Here is a 25,848-nt window from a genome sequence, read left to right on the forward strand (position 1 = left end):
GCCAAGTTTTGCCGGTCGACAGAAATCAGTTTGAGCGACTGCGCAGTACACGACAGACTTTCAACCGAGCGAGCGGGCCATTGCGCGGGATTGTATTTATCGCGTATAAGTTGAATATTTACCGCAATCGTTGATAAATACTTTTTTTGCTGTCTGGTGTACTTATCACATTAAAACTGGCATGATTAACTATTGAACGTATGATTTTATTTTACCGCGATTTTTAAAATACTTTTTGTACTGTCTACCGTGTCACATTTTAGTGAATGTGAAAATTAATACCGATATCAATAACTATTGTGTGTGAGTTTAATGGTTTCTGTGATTTGGCGTTCCCTAATACTGTAGTTAAACATTTTAAAAACATTTCATAGTTTTATAGTGCGTAAATATGGAGGAAGAAAATGTGCGTACTAATGAGGAATTGGACTCAGATTATGATATGTTGGAAGAGGAATTGGAACAGCATGAGACTGATCATGACGTCGACGATACGGACTCTGACGAGCCAATTGAACTTTTGCAGTCGTGGAGAACTGGCCCGTATATTCCATTAGTTCACAAATTCAATGATTGTCGATCTGGCGTGACATCGAACGACTTGAACGAATCCTCTCCCGAATGTCTTTTCTTTGAAAATTTTTTGAATAAAAATATTATGTCGGAAATAGTGAACCAAACGAATAGATTTTTTAACCATTCGTACAGTGCGGCAGACCTCGGACTGAAATCGCGGTCACACAATTGGACAGACACGTCAGTGCCGGAGTTGTATACATTTTTTCCCGTATCGATGCTGATGACTCAGAATAAGCACACGTCGATAGAGGAACATTGGAGTACCGATCCTTACCTGCATGCAGACATTTTTGGGAAAATAATGGCTAGAAATCGATACCAACTTATTTTACAAATGCTTCATTTTTCTGATCCTAGTGTGACCGCCTCAAATGATAGACTAGCTAAAATTAGACTACTGTTAGAACACACAAGAACAATTTTTAGGGAAACGATGATACCGCATCAGAATCTTTGCATAGATGAGAGCATTATCGTGTTTAAGGGTAGATTAATTTTTAAACAATTCATTCCTTCCAAAAGACATTGATTTGGAATAAAAATGTTTGTGATGTGTGACGTAATGACAGGATATATTATTGACTTTATAATTTATTGTGGGGAAGGGACTGACATACAAGACAATGAAAATCTCGGTATTTCCGGTGCGGTAGTGACAACGCTAATGAAAGACTATATCGGGAAAGGTCACACCTTATGGTGTGATAACTGGTATTCGAGTCCGGCGCTCTTTAAATACCTTCACTCTCACAAAACGAATGCTTGCGGTACAGTGAGAAAAAATCGTAAAGATATGCCAGAGTTCAGCAAACTGAAAAAGGGAGACACCGAGGCTAAGTACAATAGTCCATTTGGACCAACGGGAAAAATGAACTATAGAACTGGCGAAAACATTGAAAAACCGAAATGTGTTATAGATTATAACAAAAATATGGGTACGGTAGATAAGGCCGACATGATGCTTAGCAACTTGTCGTGTATGAGAAAGCCGATCAAGTGGTATAAAAAGGTCGCATTCCACATGATCGACTTATATTTACTAAATGCTTTTTATTTATATAAATTTATTAAATGTGACAAAAAAACATTGGGCGATTTTCAACTCTGTGTAATAAAACAACTAGTGGACAAATACTGTGTGAAAATTTCAAATGCACCCCTGCCCAAGCCGACAGCGTCAACTAGCGATATCCCGTACGATTATTGCCCATAAGTGCAACGGGACATTTTACCGACACAAAATACCGATAAGCCTAGAAGATGTTTCGTATGCGGGAATTCTAAAAAAAATCCGAAAAAACAAAACTCTCGCTATATGTGCCCAACATGTGATGTTGCGTTATGTCTGTCACCTTGCTTTAAAATATATCTATCACACATCAAAACAATTTTAAAATAGGTTTATTATTGTATTTGTTTTTTTTAATATGTGAGTTCGTGTTAACTTATCAATAATATTCAATAAGTTAAGTGTTTGTGTAGTTGAAATATATTAAAAGGATCTTAATGGCTTTGGGTTCTCGACTGGTGCTATGACATATTTTTTATTGCTTTTTTTAGTATAGAACAAAGATGATAATGAAATTCATGCGTAGTTTTGGTGCGTCATACGATTTTTGTAGGCAGGTGCCGGGTTAACTGTGTTAGTCAACTACATTTGACAGCTCACCGCACAGCAGCCAATTGTCTGATATTATTTTTCAAATTTTATTACAAAAAAATTAACAAATCAACATATTTTTTAAATATTTTAATTACAATATCAGATAACATTTTCTCCACCCTATACTATCATATTTTTACAATACATGTTTAGTCACATAAATGCAAATTTCTTCATAGTTATTATTAATACTTTAATTATCTAAAAAATGTTCTTCGAATTATTGGATACAGATGAATAGAATTAAATTTTCCAGATAATCTTCGTGCAGTAGTGGTACCACATATCGCTATCGTATCCAATTATTGACATATTGACAATCATCCAACAATATTAAGTAATATTGTAAACTTTATCGTTTGCATATTTGACTCTTGTCTCAAAAATTTGTCAACCCGTCTAAAGGTATATTGAAAACTTTTCAAAACTGTCATAGAATCTATTGGGTACTCCCAACTAGTTATACATAGAATAAATGCTGCCCAGGGCCTGCAATAAGTACAGCCACCTTCTGTGCGACAAAAAATGTCACCCTAAACTACAAAAAATTAGCAATGACACATTATTGTAAATTACTGATCATGAACATCACACACAGTTTAATAATACATCATATTATGTTAGTCAACTACATTTGACAGCTCACCGCACAGCAGCCAATTGTCTGATATTATTTTTCAAATTTTATTACAAAAAAATTAACAAATATACATATTTTTTAAATATTTTAATTACAATATCAGATAACATTTGCTCCACCATATACTATCATATTTTTACTATACATGTTTAGTCACATAAATGCAAATTTCTTCATAGTTATTATTATTAATATTTTAATTATCTAAAAAATGTTCTTCGAATTATTGGACAGATGAATAGAATTAAATTTTCCACATTAATTCTTGTTTCAATCTTCGTGGATTAGTGGTACCGCATATAGCTCTTTGGTGCGTACACATCTTTTTAAAATAATTGAATGTGAAAATAAATTAACAGAAAAAATTGGCAGATGAGAAATAAACTAATTCAAATTAAAAAAAAATAAAAGATGAAAAGTTCTGTATCCAATTATTGACATATTGACAATCATCCAACAATATTAAGTAATATTGTAAACTTTATCGTTTGCATATTTGACTCTTGTCTCAAAAATTTGTCAACCCCTGTCTAAAGGTATATTGAAAACTTTTCAAAACTGTCATAGAATCAATTAGGTACTCCCAACTAGTTATACATAAAATAAATACTGCACAGGGCCTGCAATAAGTACAGCCACCTTCTGTGCGACAAAAATGTCACCCTAAATTACAAAAAATTAGTAATGACACATTATTGTAAATTACTGATCATGAACATCACACACAATTTAATAATACATCATATTATGTTAGTCAACTACATTTGACAGCTCACCGCACAGCAGCCAATTGTGATATTATTTTTCAAATTTTATTACAAAAAAATTAACAAATATACATATTTTTTAAATATTTTAATTACAATATCAGATAACATTTGCTCCACCATATACTATCATATTTTTACTATACATGTTTAGTCACATAAATGCAAATTTCTTCATAGTTATTATTATTAATATTTTAATTATCTAAAAAATGTTCTTCGAATTATTGGACACAGATGAATAGAATTAAATTTTCCACATTAATTCTTGTTTCAATCTTCGTGGAGTAGTGGTACCGCATATAGCTCTTTGGTGCGTACACATCTTTTTAAAATAATTGAATGTGAAAATAAATTAACAGAAAAAATTGGCAGATGAGAAATAAACTAATTCAAATTAAAAAAAAATAAAAGATGAAAAGTTCTGTATCCAATTATTGACATATTGACAATCATCCAACAATATTAAGTAATATTGTAAACTTTATCGTTTGCATATTTGACTCTTGTCTCAAAAATTTGTCAACCCCTGTCTAAAGGTATATTGAAAACTTTTCAAAACTGTCATAGAATCAATTAGGTACTCCCAACTAGTTATACATAAAATAAATGCTGCCCAGGGCCTGCAATAAGTACAGCCACCTTCTGTGCGACAAAAATGTCACCCTAAATTACAAAAAATTAGCAATGACACATTATTGTAAATTACTGATCATGAACATCACACACAATTTAATAATACATCATATTATGTTAGTCAACTACATTTGACAGCTCACCGCACAGCAGCCAATTGTCTGATATTGTTTTTCAAATTTTATTACAAAAAAATTAACAAATATACATATTTTTAAATATTTTAATTACAATATCAGGTAACATTTGCTCCACCATATACTATCATATTTTTACTATACATGTTTAGTCACATAAATGCAAATTTCTTCATAGTTATTATTATTAATATTTTACTTCTTTAATACTTCATATTATGTAATCATATACAGTAAAACCTCGTTATTACGAATTCCACGGGACCGAAAATAAATAATGAAATTACGAAATATGAAATGTATGGGGAAAAATATTGAAATTTAAAAAATCTTTTTTTTGATTTTCATTAATTTCGTTTACGGTTTAATATCATAGATGTGCCTACAAAATTTCCGATTCCGCGTGTGTTATGGGTAATAAAATGTCAGGATTATTTATATTACCTTCTTAAAATATCTGACATATATTGAAAATTGTGACAGACTTTTCTTAAAACATCATAAATTACTTATTTTAAGAAGGTAATAAAAATAATCCTGACATTTTATGACCCATTAACACACACGGAACCGGAAATTTGTTAAGCACATTTATTATCACAAACTATCTAATATATATCTAACTAACTAATATTTTTTTTTTTTTCAAAATTTTAATATTTTTCCCCCATACATTTCATAATTCGAATTTTTTTTCGATTCTCGGTCCCGTGGAATTCATATTAATGAAGTTTTACTGTCATTTTTTAACATGGCTATTCGGAAAACCTACTTTATTATTTAACATTCAGCTTTAACAGATATCTCTTTGCAATTAGTCTGTTTCATTGAGATTTTACTGTAATTTGATATTACGTAACTACAACAATATCTGTGAACCTTGTTAAATATACTGTAAGTAAAGTAAGTAAAACTGACATTTTTATTGGAAGAGTTTGAACCTTCCTTTTAAACCTATAAAACAAGAAAGAAACTACATTACTACATAAATTTCATAAAAGTAAAATAAAGAAGTGAATTACCATGTTTGCTCCTATGCGGAGTACCTATGTATAATGAAGGTAACATTGACAAGTTTTTAACTATGAATGGTTGTTGACCATTCACCCAACCCTTTCAACACCATCATTATTTTAACACTAAACAGATGACAGATATAAATATTTTTTTTTATTAAGTTTTACTAACTAGAAGCACACCTTAAACCAATCCATAAAAAACTGTTAGGGGTTCGCATTTCAACATCTTCAGGTTCTTTTTGTTTCACTAATTTTAAATTGAGTATCATGGAGGGGTTCAACTTTTGAAATGAGGGATAAATTTTAACTTATCGACTTTAGGCTATTCAATTTACTTCACACTAAATCTAAAGAAATTCACAGAATTATTTTTGTGTAACTACACTATAATGTTGAACGAACTGTGAAACATAATTTATGGCCCTTTATTAACATATGTTATAACACTGTCGTGCTTTCTAAAATTATTGAGCAGAACTTTACATTTTGAAGGTGTGGAAAAATGTATAATCTAATTTTAATGGTGGGTAAAGAATTAATGTATGAAAAAATGATGAAAACCAATACTAATTTGATGAATGCCAGAATTTTAGGTTGATATGGAGAACAAAATGTCGTAAAGATTCATAAATAGTAGAGTTGTTATTCTATATACATTTCTGCTAGCCCCTATTCCACAGTTGACGTCAACTTTTTAGTTTTCCTTGGGAATACCAGCAGACTTTTTCTTGAGTAGCAACTCTCGGCCATTGCGCGTCCATATTTTATGTCACACTGTAAACAAAAAATAATTCTATGTAATGTACAGTTAAATAACACCTGTCACAAGTGTAACTGTTTAGATGGGTGTTTGTTTCCATTCTAAAAAAATAAGGTTTACCTGTAGACAGACTAAAAGAAGCTGTCTGCCATCTGGGTTCGACACTAAAATCACCATTTTAAATAATAACTGTCCAACGTTTGTATGATATTAAATTGTGAAGTAGAAGTAACATTACAAGACCTTGGTTTATCATGCACTAGTGTGTATGTTTACTATTCTCATTTTTTAATCTATTATGGTTCTATTATGGTTCATTCTTGGTCTACTTTTTGACAGTGGAGAAAATGTCCCTCATAGAAACTAAATTACAATGACTGACCAGTTCAACGGAGTGTCAGATAAACTTGAAAAGGTCTTTCCTTTCAACCAACATAATATATTGACATTTTCAAAGCATGTGATTGGCATTTAACAATTCACAAAATAATCGAGAACGAAGATAGACTTAAATAAAATACCATTCGATCACGTGCACCCATGATGGCCGGGTTGGCAGAGCGTCTATGAAGCCTTAGGAAACCAATGTTGCAAATAAAATAGTTATAGTAGGCGCTTGGTAATCCAGCACATCCAATAGTCTGGCATTATGCAACTCAGCTCTCCTGTTCTATAATCCGGCAGGTTTCACATTAAACTACCGGATTACAGAGCTGAGAGCCGTTAGCTCGGCAGTCTGGTGCCCGATCTTGACAGATTATTTATTATTTCCTATAGACATCCAATAATCCGGCATTTCCGACAATCCGGCATAGGTGGAAAAATATGGTTGCCGGATTACCGAGCACCTACTGTATAACTTTTGAATCCTATTTCATGCATAGGTATGTGGTAATATGAAAACTGTTCCTAAATATTTTTTAAATTATATTATGTTATGGCATATTTGAAGAACTTAATGTGACTAAAGCTGGTAGGCCAACTATCACAAATTTAAGTGATATACCCCAAAAGTACACAGACCTATAAAATTCAAAAACTGAAACTTGCAGATGTGAAATCATTAATGCCTTTCATACCACCAATTCATCATCAATATTATAATCAATTCTTAACTGATGAAATTGATGACGGAAACACAGATATCATATTATGAATGTTATTCTTCTTAAAATATTTTTGAAATCATACTTCTTTTGGCGCGTTTGGGAAATCAGATCCGCGTGTAATTTTGGCGTGTGACATATAACACATGATTTTAAAAAAATGTACTCGATTAGATTCGAACCATCGATTGTTCGGTTATCAGCTAAACGCAGTACCTTTACGCCATGGTATGGTACTGCAACTGTGACGATTATACAATAAAATATTATCGTTTAGAATTGTTCTGTTGCCTAGGTAGCAAATTTATTATTGTCGGCCATTTGCAATTTCTTACGTTAACAAACGATTAAACCTCAGAGTGACAGTTGGTACTTTAAAAATAAAAACAACGAGAAACCATTATATAATTTAGTAATTAATTATAAAAGTTAAAGTGTATAGAAATAAACCAACGGCGTTCCAATAAGCGGTCCTTTTTATTGAGTGTATGAATTTAACAAGATAATTAAGACCTAGTCAAAGAATCTAGTTTATAGTTTTGTTTTTGTTTTGTTACGCCAACTTCTAATGCGCGTACATAAGTACACATAACATTTTTTTTTAAGTCAAATATAAACTTACAATTGTAAAAATAATGTGAATTTGTCACATATTATTATAATTTATTAAGTTTTCAAATTTTCACCGTTTAGATTATAGACTAATTCATAGTTTTAATATTTTTTATATCTATTTGGCTACGGCCATATGTTGTAGCTTAACCACCCACTGAAAATGCCAATAGAAATAGCGTATTTCAAAAAAATACTACCTTATTCTTAGGTCAATAATTATTATAAAACAATCATTATTCGTAGGATGTTTTATCACATTTGAATGGTCAAAGACATGGCTTATAATCAGTATCTTTATAATTATCTTCAAATGTGTTAATCGTGCCCATTTTTTGAATAATAAAATGCGCAATTCTTGTCAAATTTGGGATCACAGAGATTATAAATTTAATTTTTTATCATAAATACTTCACTATATAATGTTGACAATAATTTTACTAATCGTTTTATAAATGCGTTTAGAAATTAATATTTCTAAAAAATCTTAACACCACTGCACATGGATGTACTGAAATATGACTATATTCTAAAACATTAGATCGAGAAGTTTAAAAGAATACTATTATATGTAATAAAAATACTTTATGCAGTCATCAAATGTTTAAAATAAATATAAAGGATAATAAGGCTACAAAAGGAATGTCCAGACTTATGCTCTGAAAATACCATAGAGACTCCATTTTGACCTACGTGACGCACGTGGGCCATTAAGTATTTGTTTTTAATTCTCTGTGACATCTGTTGATTGAATCTTGAGTTCAATATTTCGTACAACAGTTCCCTGCACAGAATAAAATTATGTAGAGACCTACAAACTTATCTGAAGAATGGGATGGGCAAGCCACTGTCGAAAACTACCCAATCAAGACTCGTAACTGGACAAAATCTGACATTCAAATGAAATTTTCAAAATGGCATCCTATGGTAGATTGTAGTTCTATTTTTGGCCATTCTACAGATAAGTTTGTAGGTCTGTATTCATGTTTTATCTCGCTTTAATTATATTTTTTTCTTTACTGTCTTTTAAATCATATTAGAGCATCCTTTTTTATTTATATTCAAAAAATCAAATGATTCAAACACACAGTTTTTGAGTTATTAATATATTAGATTGATGGAAGTCAATTTTGTATTCTATGTACATAAATAAAGTCGGTCACAATGGGTTAAAGAGTCCATTTTTCTGACAAATTAAAAAATAAACGATTAGCACCTTCAGAGTTCTTCCATATCTCGGAGTTTTCTTCTTTTTTTTTGACCATGTCCAATTCTAATAAGATCAAATGAAAATAAGATCAGAGTGGAGGTTTGTATCAACAGTTTACAACAGAGAAATGGATGTAAGACATTTACTCAACCTATTAGGTCCATACTCTTGACTTCAAATACAGGTGTATTTGGCAGACCCAGGATTTAACCTGGGATCCACTACATTATAAGCCAATATCACGGAATTTTATTTTGAAATAATGGGAGTAAAACTAAAGTCTAGAAAACTGGATAGAATAGATAGTCATTGTTCACCTGTATGTTATCATCAGTAATAGAGTGGCCATTCCATGACCAGAAATTCCACCTCGCTTGAATCTCTGCCGAACAGGGGGGTGAATTTGTGCGATATATTACGATGTATTCATTGAGTCCAGGGATGCCATATGTTTTTACAATCAATCTCATTTCGATTGAAATCTTGTTGCTACAAAAATACAAAATTATTATTTATTATTATCAAATATGTTAGATTACTTATTTCTTCAAAAATGAGGCCAGAGCTCACGTTATGGTCAATAGAGAATCGTCGCTATAGGATTTGTTTCCCGAATATCCATTTTTGTCGAAATCGACATTTTATTGCAGTTCAATTTCTTTTATTGAACTTTACCGAAATCATTTATAAAAACAATATATTTTTATCTAGGAACAAAGATAATTTTTTAAAAAACCCGAATACGCCACGTTAAGCTACAATTACTCCGTGGTGTTCTCCCGAACGTCCAACTATTCGTACCTGAATATCCAAGCTAATTTCGGTTGAAATGGATCTCTGGCTGAGTTTTTTATTTCCCGAATATGACTTAAGCCAATCAAACCGCGCTGACGCCGTGCATCTTGCTCCCACATTCACGCTGTCTAGCTCTAAAACAATCACGCCCACTATCATATTTTTCGGCCGCCCGGAGTCCTCTTACAAATTTCGTCCTATTAATATTGTTTTTAAAGTTACTATTGTTTTAATGTGAATTCATCAAATTTGAAGAGATCAATCATAGTCACCAGTTCGCCCTGAACTTACAGTAGAGTTATGGAAGTGAGTATTTTAACCTAAATAACTGCATTTTGTTCTGTTAAATGGACACAAATCCCAACGGTTATATGAATTCTACAGTGTGACCCGGCAACTACTATGACATAAATAATAATTATTATTTCAATTTATTGTTAATCGAACATTATTTGTCTTTATTTTACTTTTAATGTAGGTATTTCTATGAAAATAAAGGCGATGCTATTATTTATTTTAGAATACGCTGATAGTTAATTTAATTAAATGTGTATGTTAGTAACTATTTATTTGGTGAATATTATATACTTAGGATCAATAGCGGCCTTAAGCCTGACAACGGGGTAGGTCAATTTTGAATATATTATTTTAATTTGCCTTTTCGTTGTATACCTAAAAGACGTATTGCAAATTAGCTTTTTATACATTATAGAAGAAGTACTAGAAATTTTTATATGTAGGTTACTTACCCTTAAAAAAATTTCCATTTTTCACGTTGTCAACTCATCGTTAACCGAAATTGCACCCAACACGTTATAATTTTTTGTAAATTAGGTCAAAAACCAAACTTTGTGTGTCTATTTATACACCTAATAACTGTTGTACTTAATACTATTTAAGAACATAAGATTAAAACAATCAAACACATTTAATAAAAACTCCGTTATAATATCTAGTGTTATGCAATGGCGGGATCATTCATATTTAAACACTTTTTATATTTCCACTGATCTTATTAGAAGGTAACTTTATGATTAATATAGCAGATTACATTTTAATCGGTAACTTGTATACAATGGTTTAATACAGAAAATGCAGTCGATGGGTTTTACTCAAAGGTTGGATTTAAACTGAACTACAATTAATAACATATGAAACTTTCAGACAACAATGGTCAGTTTGAAATAATAAGCGACAACAAATAAGAATAAAAAGGTTTGCCGCACAAATGAGACCTTGAAACCACAGAACAAAACTCTTGAAACATTTAAGGAAAAATTTATATCATTCTGTTTCATTTTACATATCGACACCTCCTACGTATAATATTGTAACTAACAAAATGACGTTTTTCACTTTTATTCATTTTTCGTATCCATAGTATGTATTACATATGATGCCATTTACAGAATTTCAAAATTCGTATTATAAGTGCGATTTTCAAGCATTGCATATTATTGTATCTCAAATTTCTTGAAATTTTTCCGACGTGAAGTATGGTAACGTATTTGGCAATACTATACGCGGGAAACGCGCGGAGATCTTGCCGCGCGGGTGTATTGTTACTGCTAATTACGATACTTCACTTCGGACGGGAGGTGACACACCGCTACCACTGTGAACTTTCGGTTATATTGTATTTTTGTATGGTTTGGTAAATATTAAATACCATAATGAAGAGATCTAGACAATGTCAACAAATATTGCGCAACATATCCGCCCCTACAGGACTTTAGTGTCAAGAATACAAAAATTGATAGAAAATTTATGCGTGCACAAAAATGTGTGATTAGGCCAGATGGGACAATTAATAGTACAGCGTATAATATTATAGAAACGGATAATAATAGTAAAACAACAATGGACGAAATAAATTCTACCCAGGGAAACTGTGACTTTAGGATTCAAGGTAAGTTAATATTTTTAATCTTTTTCTCGTACGACAACAAAAAGTATCGTAAGTTATACTTACCATTGTCTACGTCGTTTCTCTGCTTGTAACTATTATTGTATGTAATATTTACCATATTTTACGTCGGAAAAAACTGAAAAAAAATATTGTATCTATCACTTATAATAATTTACGTCGTGCTTATTTTAGTAAAATATATTGTATGTAGTACTTATCATATTATACGGCGACATACAATTTTAGTTGCAATATTATACGCGTGATAACTTTTATAAATTCATGTTTATTTAGTTGTTTTGCTTTTTACAGAGTCATCACTGCCTTCAGGTGCAGATTAAAATATGATAATGGAACTTTTAGATATTATTTGTGACGATGATGACACTAGTGACAGCGTTGCTGATACAAACAGACTACATTCTCTCGAAAAGATTAACAGTAAAAGTAATTGGATATATTATAAAATATAGAGCTAGTTTTGTGAAAAATCACATCAAGAGGTACTGTTATCAGAAACTATGAGATTTATAATGCTTTATAATCATTTTTTTTAAAAACCTCAATTATAATGGCTAAGGTTTCGGGTGATCGAAATAAAAGTGGTAATATGTTTCTAAATTAGCGATAAATGAAAAGCAACATAGAGTTTTTACTGAAACTCAGTCGTGGCGAAATTTTACCATTAAATATCATCTGACGAAATATCAAAATAAAAATAACATGGAGCTGGTTAAGGTCTGTAAAAAAAGTTTCTAGCTACATTCTCTATTTGTGACCAATTCGTATTCACAGCTTTGGACAAGGTGGATAATGAAACTGCCGTTTTAACACCTGATCAACGAAGTCGACACAAAAATTGCAATGTTGTATTAACTGATGATATGAATACCAGTGTTTCCGACCATGTTAAGTCCATCCAACCGGTCGAATCAGATTATGTTCGACAGCGATCAAGCAAACTTTACTTAGATGGCGACCTGGATTTTACCCATTTATTTAAACTATATAATGAATGGTATGAACCCATAATATACACACATAAAGCTCAAACAGAAAGGCAGTATCAATTTTATTTTAAATTGTGTTGTGTCACTATGTCCCTAAAAAGGACCAGTGTGTCCAATGTCACATTTTCAAAAGCTTACAAGTCCGAGTAGCATCCACGGAGCAACTCCCAGTTTATGGCAAGAACCTTGGTCGTCAGTTAAGATTATTTGATAAACATGATGTTCAATCATTACACGGCAAAATTGTATCTGCGAATTTTGACTTCCAAAAAATTTTGAATGCCCTTCACGGAAATTTGAGTAAGTACATTTTATTATAAAGGTAAATTATCAGTTTGAAATTTCACAGTTTTTCAATTTACACAAAAAGTAGCTACATGATACATATAGCAGGAAGCTGAAGGCAAACGAGGTGCAAATGAGGACTCAAGTTGCTTACTTATTGTGGTCTATAAGCAAAAGAATTCAGGTTTTGCTCTAACAATATAGGCCAGAACAGAAATCGCATTGTTTATGACTTTAACATGACTGTATTTGGTCCATAAATACAATGTTAATGTAAAGCACACATTTTTGGAAAGGGGACGTACGCAAAATGAAGAGGACTGCGTTCAAGCCCTGATTGAAAGATGTTCGACAAACAAACAAATTTTTGCACCTCCAGAATGGTACTGTTTAGTTGGATGGACAAAACAAGAAGGAAAACCTGAGGATGTGGTAGAGATCAATCACATAGCATGTTTGATTTCAGAGCTCTATTAAATTATCATATATGGACTAATACAAATTAATATAAATCACAATGATCCGTTTAAGATTAATTACATGTGCGACGTGTCCAGCACTGTCTACTCGACCATGGTCGTGAAAAGTAACACATAGCACACGCAACGAGAAACTTCATTTTCGGTAAAGGTTCTTTATTCACAAATATTGCCAATTCCAAAAGCTAAGACAGATGATTTACTGCATATGTGCAACAATGGAATCATTCCTGAGCGTTATCTTGAGTTTTTCAGTAATTTTATACCTGTTAATACCTACCACTGAAATTCCACCAGCAGTTTCTGAGGAATCAGCTTAATAATTAATTATGTCAGTGTAAAAAATCTCTTTTCGGTTGTATGTTTTAAATTGTGCATGCTTCTTTTTTCGCATCATATAATTGAAAATTAATTCCAAACTAAAAATATAGTTGCAGAATGATTTCTTTTTCAGTTTCACTTATATTTTAACCTGAAGTGCACCCTTCCACTTAATCACCCATTGTTATTCTCTTGTTTGATTTTCCTTTGATATTTGATATATTATTTAACCAAAAACGTTGGTTTAAAGTGATTGTAATTTTTCTTTTTTGCTTTTAATCTTATTTCAATATTTACATACTTTCTTGAATTGGATTTTTGATTGAAATTATTTCTTCTGTTTTTTTCTGTATGTTTAATTTTTATCATGTCATGAAAGTCTTAAATTTATGTAATGTTTTATTAAATGACAATAAAAGAAATTTTATATAGAGTATTTTTTCCAACCTACCTATCTGACGACCCATACCATAACTTTTAATTATTGTTATTACCGAATTATGATTTTAAATACGCAAAAAATCCTAGGTGAAGGATTGTATCTAACATATACAATATATTTCACCAAAACCATGACGACGTAAATTATGATAAGTATCACATACAACTAAATGCATGTAAGAGGTTCCGCCGTAAACTATTGTATGTGGTTTATACAATATTTCAAACAAATTCTTTTCCGCACTATAATGTTGTAACTGCATTTTCTGATTAACCACACAAAATATTAGATATCCTTTAATGCAAAACAAACCTATTTATAATTTACAATTGACATGCCAAATTTGGTGCAAAACATTCAAAAGGTCGACTTACACCAAGCTTTTGTATCTTTAAACCGCTCTCCTGTAAAGTTGCGATTTTGAAGTTACAATACTCTACGTAGGAGGTGTCGATATTGAAAATAGTATAGCTGTCTCGTTTTCAGCAATGACCAAAATTTAGTGTATGCAAGCGATAAAACAATATGAAAAAAAAAGGCGTGTTTTGTGCTTTCTTTCCGTCTCACATATGGGAAATGAGAGAGAAAGAAATATTATTAAGAAATATGAATCTTGGCGTTCATGAAATTGACCGAGAAACGCTTGTGAGAGTTGAGATACGTGTGTGTGTATGGTGGTTAGATACATGTACATATAAATAAGCGTGCGTCACGTTACAATCGCTCGCCAAAACGGAAAGAGGCGTAGGATAATAATATATAGTAGATAATTGACATTGTATAATGTATATAAATTGTAAGATATTTATTTTTGGGTGGTCATTGACTATTTGACCCAAGCAGCCAGCCGCCCATGCTTAGGATATAGATACCTACCTAATATTTGCAGCCAATGGTAATTAATTTATACATGCTATTATTTTGTGTTCTTATTCCTCACAATAGTAAATATATAATATTTATTTGGTGGTTTGTAATAAGTTTAATTGTTAATTATAGAAATATATAGATATATATAGAAAAAATATTTTTGAAAAAAGTATTAATATAAAATAATTATTAGCAAGTACGAGTAAGTTACATCATAAAGTATTGGAGAAATCCGTGACGTCAGTAATTGAAGTAGTAAGTACCTACTTTTATTTAATAAACAAAAACCGATCGTCAATAGTAGATTGATTTGGAAGAACGCTGATGAGCAGGTATTAAAAGGCCAATAGTTAAAGTTTGTCATCATTAGTACATCACCTTGTAGCATAGTGGATAATGCGCGGATTGAGGCGTAAACCCAGGAGATGCAGGTTCGATTACAATATATTTTGTTCTAAATTATGTATGTTCAATAATTAGAATGGTACATTCTTAAATCTTGTGAATTATTCGTTGAATCAAAAAAAAAGATTAATCAAAACTATTTTATTATTTATTACGAAAAAAACCGAAAAAAACGAATGCCGCATGTTATTATTACCTACGAACATGGGTAATTGCGATCATTAGGTATTTAAATAGTAAAAGTAATCATTAACAATTATCGTGTAAATAAATATAACATTTGAGGTGCGTACTTTTTGACCACTCAGTAATCGGTGGGCCGTGCAGCAATACGCTACGGTCTTAAATCCCGAACGTCCTTGTTTTGTCCCGAATATCCATTATTCTGAGAGAGCGCTAAAAATTTCCCGAATATCCACAACGAGTACTTGTAAATAAAACGCATTTTCTGTGCATTTAATGATTTATACAAGTATATTATTCTTGGAATCTATTCTTAGATAATGTTGCAATCATACAGTGTAGAAAGAATGATTGATATATCCACTGATATTTAAATATACGACAATGAAATTTGTTTTTCGTCTCCTGAAAAATTGACATTTGGTCTATTCGGGAAACAAATCCTATAGCGACGGAATGTTACCGGACCACAATCGATGAATTTTCTTTTGAAAATATGAATGACATTGATCTGGAGGAGGTGTTGGATATACAGAATACGCTCTAAAAAGTACAACATATCTGTTTATTTTCAATTTAGACTTATTTTTGGCTTTAAATTACTACTTTTAATGTTAGGTTAAAAGTGTGGTTAAAAGTTTGGCCACCCAAACGATTATGGCTTAAGTTTCTTTTGACAATAAACGGCATTCAACAGCCCATTTCCATGGATGGCCTGGAAGTCTGTCACATATAGAAAAAATAAACTGAAACTTACATAACTTTGTTTTGACGATGAGTCGTATTTATAAATACATGGTATTTATTTAGATTGCTGGACTGGCTGAATTTTTTCAAGATTGTATTCACATAAGTGGTAAATTGCTCTTTTGTAAGAACTGCTGTTCCTGTAAAAAATAATAAAAATATTACAAACTGGATATAATAATTTCAGTGATGAATTTACAATGCATGCCAGGATGAAATTTTGTGATGGAAATAATATCACACTAATATCTTTGTTCTTCATTAATTTGAGGTATTGTTTAATTTATTATTTAGGAAAATTTAAAAATGTAAGTTTTTAATTTAAGAGACATACTATGAGGTCTATTTTCACATCAAATATACAATAAATAATCCTTACTTGGCAAAATTAAAAAAAAAGTACATATTCTATAACTTTCGAAACCTGTTAAAATGAATGTTTAAAAAATTAAAGATTTACAGAAACTGATTAATTAAAAAGATAAATAACTGCTGTCATAAAATTATATTTATAATTATAATTTAAAAACAAAAACTAACCAATTTACGCTTGCAACACAAAAATGTCATTTATCTTATTGATATTTTGAAATAGGCGCCCCCCGCCCCGCCCCCATGTCATATTTGATATGAGGTTATATCTTAATACATACAGTAGAATCTCAATAATCCAGCACATCACAGGTTCGCCACTATCTGACCCGGGGTTAGACGGTTGCAAGATGTGTCCCGCAATAACATTTTTAGTTATCAAATGTTTTGATACTATCCATAAAACTTAACTTAGCTGATTTTAAAAATCATATTATGTAGGAAATGCATTTATCTTGAATAAAAGAATACATACATAGTTTAGAGACAAAAAACGGCAGTTTCCATTTTTGTATGTCATATCTTTCTTATAGGTATAACGTCTGAAATTTTTTTTTTAATATTATTTGTATACTAATATAGGTACTATAACATGTTTTAATACATTTTTTTAGAAATTATATCCATAAAAGAGAAATACAGTCGAACTTGGTTATTACGATCACGGAAATAGCGAGATCTTGGATGTAATGAGGAAACATTCGTTGACGTTTATGATTTTCTCCATACATTTATTCACTTTTATAACAAGCTACTTTTCGGGTATACCGAGCAAAACTGCTGATGTGTCGATTGTTTAAACCCCCTACCCTGACCTGACCCTAAGCAATAAAACCTGACCGGGCAGTTAACTAGACCGATGCCGCCTGGATCGGATTATGTTTATGACACTAGTTAAGTGTCTAAGTACCTAATTGGTGTTTTCACCGACAACTTTGAAAAAGTATCCACGCATATGGTTGAAATTGCTTGTCAAAAATCCAAGCTTGTGAAGTCAGTAGGTACCTACCAGAGCACACAATGAACAACTTCTTTTGTAGTTTATGAATGCCATGCTTGTTTCGGGGATTTTTACGATGGTTTTTAGATTTTTTATGTTCTATGCTTAAATAGAACGTGGCGCGAAAAATGTTATATAACAAGTAATGCTTATATGAGCAAATTCAGTCGGCCCCATCTTCCTCGTAATAACTGAGTTTGACTGTAATACATTTTTATTGACCTGCTAACATTAAAAAAAATGGAAACTGCTGTTTTTGTTTCTAGATCCCCCATATGCACTTACACATTTTCTATTTTTCAGTTTTCTAGTAATCCAACACTATCTGGTTTTATAGTGATTACTGAGAATCTACTGTAAGTAAATATAAATTGTTATAATTAAAAAAATATATACACATGAAGGTTCAATAACTATAAAGTAAACATGTGATTCAGGCCTAGCATAGATGCAACAACTTATGGCTGTTACAATGGTGCTACGTATTACGCATTCCAGTGACGATTGTGTAGATGAAGGCCAGCTGCAGTGTCGAGTTGCAGACTGACTGACCATCGTACCAAGTCACAGGTGCTTGACATAGCAATATTGTGTTGCGAATGTCCCATGCTAACATCAAGAGAAATGCAGTCCAGTGTGTAGCAACCACATGTGGCTTTAGCCATACATACTGCCAGCATAATTACATATAATTTAGCAAGGACATTGCGTACAGGAAAACAGAAAGGTGAAAATGCAGTTGGGATGCAGATATAATTGACTCAAGGCCTCATTACACCAGCAGACTCACAGATCCAACCAGATTCAACGATTGTTGTGAGAATTCGTTGAATTAGCAATTACGCAATTTAGCTACCAATACGATCGTGTTGACGCTTGAATTAATTGGTTCAGAATATACGCTCGGTTGCTAGTGTTAACCATTATATATTGTAATATAGTATAAACCAAAAAATATCTATTGGTTAGCTTGGTGGCGACACTGAAGTCTTCCTCATAAATGTTGTCAATTTAAATGCTAATGAAAACTATTGAAGATGACACTTCGACAAGTAATGAGTTGCTGATTGTATTAAAGTACTAGGATATTATTTTTGTTTTGTATTAATATTGTCTGTCAAAATAATGAATGAACTCAGGCAGCTAGCATTATGTAAATGTCATATTTGTGTTATGTTAAACGCAAGACAGGACACGCCACGTGCCTTCATACTAGGAAGCTCAAGATTATTTAGAATATTTTCATACATTCTGAGTAATTTTTGACACGATAGCCCGGTGAATCGTGCCCAAAAATTAGAATTGTTTCAATGCGGCAACAATTCCAAGTAAAGACTCAAAAGTAACCTTTCACGATCGGGGACGATCGGTCAGGCCATATAGTCAGCTTGAGAATCTGCCAATGTAATTTGAGCTATAGATTTGATTATTTTTATTTTAAAATAATAAATAAATTATACTTTTATTTATGTTAACAGATGAAGAAACAGTAATATTATGTTTAGGCAAGCGCATACAAGAATTTACTAAAACAAATCTTCCACCATATTAATGATTTCTGCACTAAATGTCAACCCTCCTATTACATTTAGAAAATAAAATTTTATGAAATGTTATTGTATAAACAAAAGTATATATAAATAAACAAAACATTATACATTCTGGATACCTATATAGAATTTTGGGAAACTGATCACATAATTGAGTATTTTATGGGTGTAATAATAAATTAAACTAGTATTAAAATATTATGTCACCATTGAAAGGAAGTTAGTTTATTCAGTGATTTGAGATTCAAATTCCTCATTATTTCAAACACAATTTTGAGAGTTAACATCTTTAGAATAGAATCATGTACATAATAATATCCATACCGATTATTAAAAGAATCAATTATAAGCAACCCAGAAGAGTCAAAACACATGTCTCTTATAGAATTGAGCCTCTCTCCCAAAAAGTAGTGTTTTCTTGATACCTTCATTTTCAAATAACTTTAAACCATGACATTCCAGTTCAAAAATCATGTGATACACACTGTGCATCACCAAATACTTCTAACGCTATTTATTGTGACGATTTAATATAGCGTTGTGAACTTAGCATTTTTTAATATGCATATAGCATGTAACATCAGGCGTTAAATAGAGCCATTTCGACATTGCAAAATGTTTAAAGGTAGTCACAAAGAGATGTAGAATATTACACCAGATTTCTGTTTCGAAACGCTGGCCGTTTGTACCTTATATTGGAGGATATTTCTATTTTTTAAACAAATGTATAAACAAAAATTAATTTAAAGTTCTCTACATAATAATATGTAGTATGTATATACAATATATTCTTGTTCTCGTAAAACAATACTCAAATATGGTTTTTTTTTTTTAAACTTCCTACACTTACTTCTTTTGAAAAAACCTAGCATTTTTCTAGTTTAGTTTCTTCCTTTGAACTGAAAACTAGTGGTTATTTGATAATGCTCTTTACCTGGAGAAAGGGCCAATTGTTAATAAGCAGGCGCTACTAGATAGATGCGTTGCAAAGTCTGTTACATATTTCGTGCACGGCAAACATAAGTAATCTTAAGACTCAACAAAAATTGGGAAAGTCTTGAAAGTTATTGGGTTTACTGGTTTATTTAATTAAAGAAGAACAAAATAAAAGTAGCACAAGCAAGCAACTAGTGGCAAAGACAACCTGTTGGGTGAAAGTGTATAATTCATCACGTGAATGCAGAATTATTATTCAAACACACATTCAAAATATTTTACCCTTGAAACAGCCTACAGAAACAGTCAAAAAATATGTTGCATACAATCTATACTATACATAACAGTGGCGAAGGGTGGAGGGAGGCTGTAAAGATCCAACATAAATACTGCACACTAAATTTTGTTATCATTGAACTAAACATACAATTGTCAGATAGTGTTGGTTAGTCTTTAAAATTCAATTAAACCCTGCTGAATCCAAGAAATACTTGATAATAGTCAAAACATATTTTATAGATAGAAAAATATTTTTTATTGATTATGATTTGAGTGGGCAGGGCTTAATAAATTTAAAAAAATAACCAACACCATCTGAAAATTGTATTCTTAGTTCAATGAAAACAGATAAGTATGACTGACAATGTTTAGTGTGATAGATAAATCAATTTGTACCATCACCAGATTAGGTTCAACAAATTTTCATAAAGAAATTGTTTTTTAGAAGCTAAGTTAAACATTAAAATAGAACCTACGCCACTGCAAGCAACATAATTATTATAATTAAATCAAGATGCGCTAAATTATATTTAAAATGCAATGGGCAATATGACAAAATATATAATAAAATACATTACATAGGAAGTATTTTCTTTCTGTCAATGAATGGCAGGTCTCAGCTGTAGCGTTTTAAGTTAACGGCCCACATGCCCAACATATGTCAAAATGGAGATTTATGGTATTTTCAAAGCATTAGCCTGAACATTCCTTAAACGTTGAAGATAATCTATTTATGTAATTTTTAAGCATTATTATCCTTTATATTTATTTTAAATATTTGATGAAAATATGAAACATAAAGTATTTTTATTACATAAAATAGTATTCTTTTAAACCTCTCGATCTAATGTTTTAGAGTAATATAGTCATATTTCAGTACATCCATGTGCAGTGGTGTGAAGTTTTTTAGGTTTATTAATTTTTAAACGCATTTATAAAACCATTGGTAAAATTTATGTCAACATTATATAGTGAAATATTTACGATAAAAAATTGTATTTTATTATCTCTGTGATTCCAAATGTGACAAGAATTAGGCATTTTATTATTCAAAAAAATGGGCACGATAAACACATTTGAAGATAATTCTAAAGATACTGATTATAAATAAGCTATGTCTTTGACCATTCAAATGTGATAAGACATCTTATGTGAAATGTCAATTAAAAATTCAATAAAATCTCCATTTAGACCTACGTTGGGCATGTGGGCCCTTAAACATTAAAAATAATAGTTTAGTATAGAACCTTCGCCACTGCAAGCAACATAATTATTATAATTAAATCAAAATGCGCTAAATTATATTTTAAAATGCAATGGGCAATATAACAAAATATATAATAAAATACATTACATAGGTAGTTTTTTCTTTCTGTTGATGTAAGGCAGGTCTCAGCTGTTGAGTTTTGAGGGTAGTACATTCTTCTGGTAATTATCACTATATAGAACACTTTGAACAATACATGTATGGTCCCAGGATGCTACACAAATGAAACACCTTTCCACTTTACTTAAAGAGTCCATCATTGTCACACTTATCTTGTGTGACACTTTCACATTTTCCGGTCCACGATCATATCTGTCTTCAGATCGTTTATGAAAAATGCTGACTAATGGAGGGTGTAGCTGTTCAGCATGACATGAGTCAGTAATGACACATCTGTTTACAAGATGGTGTATGACTGACTTACGAGCAGCCTCTGACTCACAATTTTCAAGTCAGTTGTATATGAACGACACATGTTTTAGGCTGAGCAAATAAATTTCCCCAATATGGGACATAGCTAACCATATATTTTTTTGTTTAACGATTCGCTAAGGCTGTAATTATACCAAGATAATATTTGGGTACTTGGTAGAAACCCATTTTACAATAGTACAATATTAAATACCAGATTTTTTTTTTTGTCAATGTTATTTCAGTAATACGATAATCAAGACTATTTGCCCTGTTTCCAGGTTTACTATAAAAATGTCCTATTTTCTATTTGTCCACTTTTTGAGGCCTTACAATATAATATTAATTATATCAAGGTTTTTGTATTTTTTTAGACATAATATCCTCAAAATTATCATCATCCATTCTGTTTAATGATTCTTGCTCTAATGTTCACGTATGTATAGGCACATAGGCTATGCTTACATGATTATGAAATAGTAAGTCCACCGTAAATCCCAGGTCATACAGCTGTATTTAATGGGTCGCATCCCTCGATTTGAAGTATGCATATAAAATTAGCATCACTCACAACTTTACAGAGAAATTGTCCACGACTTCAAGGAGAATCACAGTAAACTTATTATGATATTATAATATATGATTATTATATTATTATAAGCCTATGGCCAAAGATGTTGAAGGACACCTTATTTATAGAAATGGAGCAGAAAAAACTAATTTTCATATAAAATCAGATGAGTTACTATCTTTATTTCTAGGGTGTGTCTTCTGTGATTTCCCTATAGGATAAACACAGAAATCTCCATCTAAAAGAAAATTAAACATCTTTTCCCAAGACCCTTTAGTCAGTTTGCAGTGCGAAATTGGGAATTCCAATCGTAGTGTTGGTTTTTGCTTGTACTTCTAATGCAATGCGCAACTGTTTGGGGTAAACTAAAAAAGATCTTCTCTTTATAGAAGGTAAACCATTGCGCACTACCAGAAAATGCTATTCTGAAGACGACCGACCGCCATTGATCATATGTATAAGCCGGCTCCGCACATCACAACTAAAAGAACCTAATTACTAACCGCCGACGTGAGACGACTGTTTTTGTGTGCTCTCCTCTTATCCTTAAAATTGACTGAATTTAATTCATTTAAATTTAGAAATGTCGACTGTAAACAAAGCAGTTAGTTCAGTGTAATGGTGAAGATCTCGTGTCTGCTGCACCAAATCGTGTGTTAGTGATTGTGGAATTATTGCTAAAAAAAGTTGAAAAATTAGAAGAACGGTTGAATAAAACGTGTACCTGTCAGTTGGTGTGCCCCCCTCCGGCCCCGCGCGATGCACCGCCCGCCGCTTTACCGAGCAAGCCGAAATCTAATATATCGGTAATTAGCGGTAATGCGCCAATTAAGGAATCGAGTGTCAAACAGAAATCAACAACAACTGCGACTCTATCTAATACGATGACGTCCCGAATAACCAGGTCACAGAAGGTTTTAGATAACATCAATAAAAAGTCTACGACCGAGATCTCGAAAACGCGGGAAAGTACTTCTGATCCAGAGCGTGACGTCATAGACATTTCGGCTGTTGGACGATCTACTGAAGACGGGAAATGGTCTACAGTAGTGAAGAAGAAGCGACCAGCGGCTGTCCGTGGCATCTTAGGCGGAGGAGTGAAGGGGAGCGATGTAGTTAAAAACTACCACTTCTACCCCTTTCACCCAGAGACGTCTGCTGCGGATATGTCTGATTATTTAAAAAAACTTGCAAATTGTAACGCCGAATTTACAATTGCAAAGCTAAAGTCAAAAGGGGACTACGCATCTTTTAAGATAGGGATCCCTGTTAAACTGAGTACGTTGATTCTAAAGCCTGATAATTGGCCACTTTACTCATTCATTAAAGAATGGGTGTCAAAAATTGAAACACCACGGCTGCCAACCAGCTGACTTAACAATGAAAATAATAATTGCCCAAGGCAATTATTGTTCTACTACCAAAATGTACGTGGCTTAAAGACAAAAACTGTCGATTTTTTGAGAAATGTTTTGGCTGACGACTATGATGTCATAGGGTTAACTGAAACATCAATGACAGTGTTTTTAATCGCGAATATTTTGGAAGTGAGTACTTAGTCTTTAGGAGGGATCGAGATTCCGGCGCAGGCCACAGGCAGGGTGGAGGCTGTCTTTTGGGGGTTAGAAGCATGGAGGGGTTGAAGGCCGAACGTGTCCATGCTTTAGAGACTCCAAATGAGGACCTTTGGGTGAAACTAACCTGTGATGGAGTCACTATTTACGTTTGTGTTGTATATTTTCCTCCAGCCAGTGACGTGGAGGTGTATAAATGTTTTGTTGAGAATATGCTATCTAGTGTCAACTTGATTGGAGACAGAAGTATTATTGTGATGGGAGACTTTAATCTAACTTCAGCGCGCAACGGTGAAAGGGTCAATAGTGACCTGGAATTTTGTGCGCTGTTTTTGGATTTTCTCAGTACAATGATATTTCTAACTCTAGTAATGGTCTTCTGGATAGGGTATTCAGCAACATCAATTTGTCAGTTTCCCGATGCATGTCCCCTCTTGTACGGGAGGATGACTATCATCCTACTTTGGTTTTTGTGCTCAGGTTTCGGTCGATTCGCCCGCTACAAACTGAAATACCCTCACATGAAACCGATCGGTGCAGGGGATGGAAGTTTGAAGGTGGAAACTTCAAGCTACTTTACTCATTAATGAGTGAAGTAGATTGGAGTGAGTTGCTCGGGATTTGTGATGTAAATGAGGCGGTACAATTCTTTTATAATACTGTATATAATGTGTTTGATGAATGCTTTTCAAGGAGGTCGCCATGTCGTGGTGGAAGGCGATACCCGAGGTGGTTTTCTCGAGAGATTATTGGGGACATTCAGATCAAGCATTGCTATCACAAAGCTTGGAAGGCTAAGCATGGCCAACGCGACTATGAAATGTTTAGCCTTTATCGCTTGAGAGTGAGGCAAGCTGTTCGAATGGCCTATCGAACATATATGGAATCGGTAGAAGATTGCATTCGTGAAAATCCCAAATCGTTTTGGGATTATATTAAATCATTAAGAAGGGATGGCGGGTATGCCGATTCGATGAGTTGGAAAGGCGAAGAGGTGACCGGACATGGAGTGGCAGAAGCATTTGCTGGTCACTTCAGGTCTGTCTACGCAAGTAGTATTCCTTATTTGGATGTTGCCTCCACGTCGAGACAGCCATCATACGGTGCCCAGTCCATTGATATTTTTCCAGTTGATGAGAGTGATGTGTTAAAATTTATTAAAAAACTAAAAAATACTCACTCTTTGGGACCTGATAACGTCCCTACATTTTTTTTATAGGGGTGTGTTGATTTTGTCAAAGGCCCACTTGCATATATATATAATCTTACAATGGAGACAGGTATCTTTCCGGAAACGTGGAAGATGTCGAAGG

General features: G+C 32.4%; 1 protein-coding gene across 4 annotated transcripts in view; it reads right to left on the minus strand.

Annotated features, from left to right (window-relative positions):
- Positions 1-4,767: 4,767 nt before the first annotated feature.
- Positions 4,768-25,848, minus strand: part of LOC147079629 (sperm-associated antigen 7) — a 61,263-nt gene continuing 40,182 nt past the window's right edge. The window contains exons 7-11 of one of the 4 annotated variants that reach the window (XR_015070018.1): positions 22,067-22,193; positions 18,233-18,301; positions 16,586-16,715; positions 9,447-9,618; positions 4,768-6,215 (exon numbers count right to left, since the gene is read on the minus strand). Coding sequence is in view for 2 of the 4 variants with exons in the window: in XM_085942507.1 (XP_085798633.1) it covers positions 6,111-6,215; positions 9,447-9,618; positions 16,586-16,715 (407 nt within the window). In the remaining 2 variants the exon portion in view is untranslated. Of the gene's footprint in view, positions 6,216-9,446; positions 9,619-16,585; positions 16,716-18,232; positions 18,302-22,057; positions 22,194-25,848 lie in introns of those variants that run through there. The other 3 variants (XR_015070017.1, XM_085942507.1, XM_085942508.1) reach the window with 3 other exon arrangements.

The sequence above is a fragment of the Rhyacophila brunnea genome, unplaced genomic scaffold (assembly GCF_057557595.1).
Source record: "Rhyacophila brunnea isolate RB1 unplaced genomic scaffold, BYU_Rbru_1.0 scaffold_1, whole genome shotgun sequence".
Classification (NCBI taxonomy): Eukaryota; Metazoa; Arthropoda; class Insecta; order Trichoptera; family Rhyacophilidae; genus Rhyacophila; species Rhyacophila brunnea.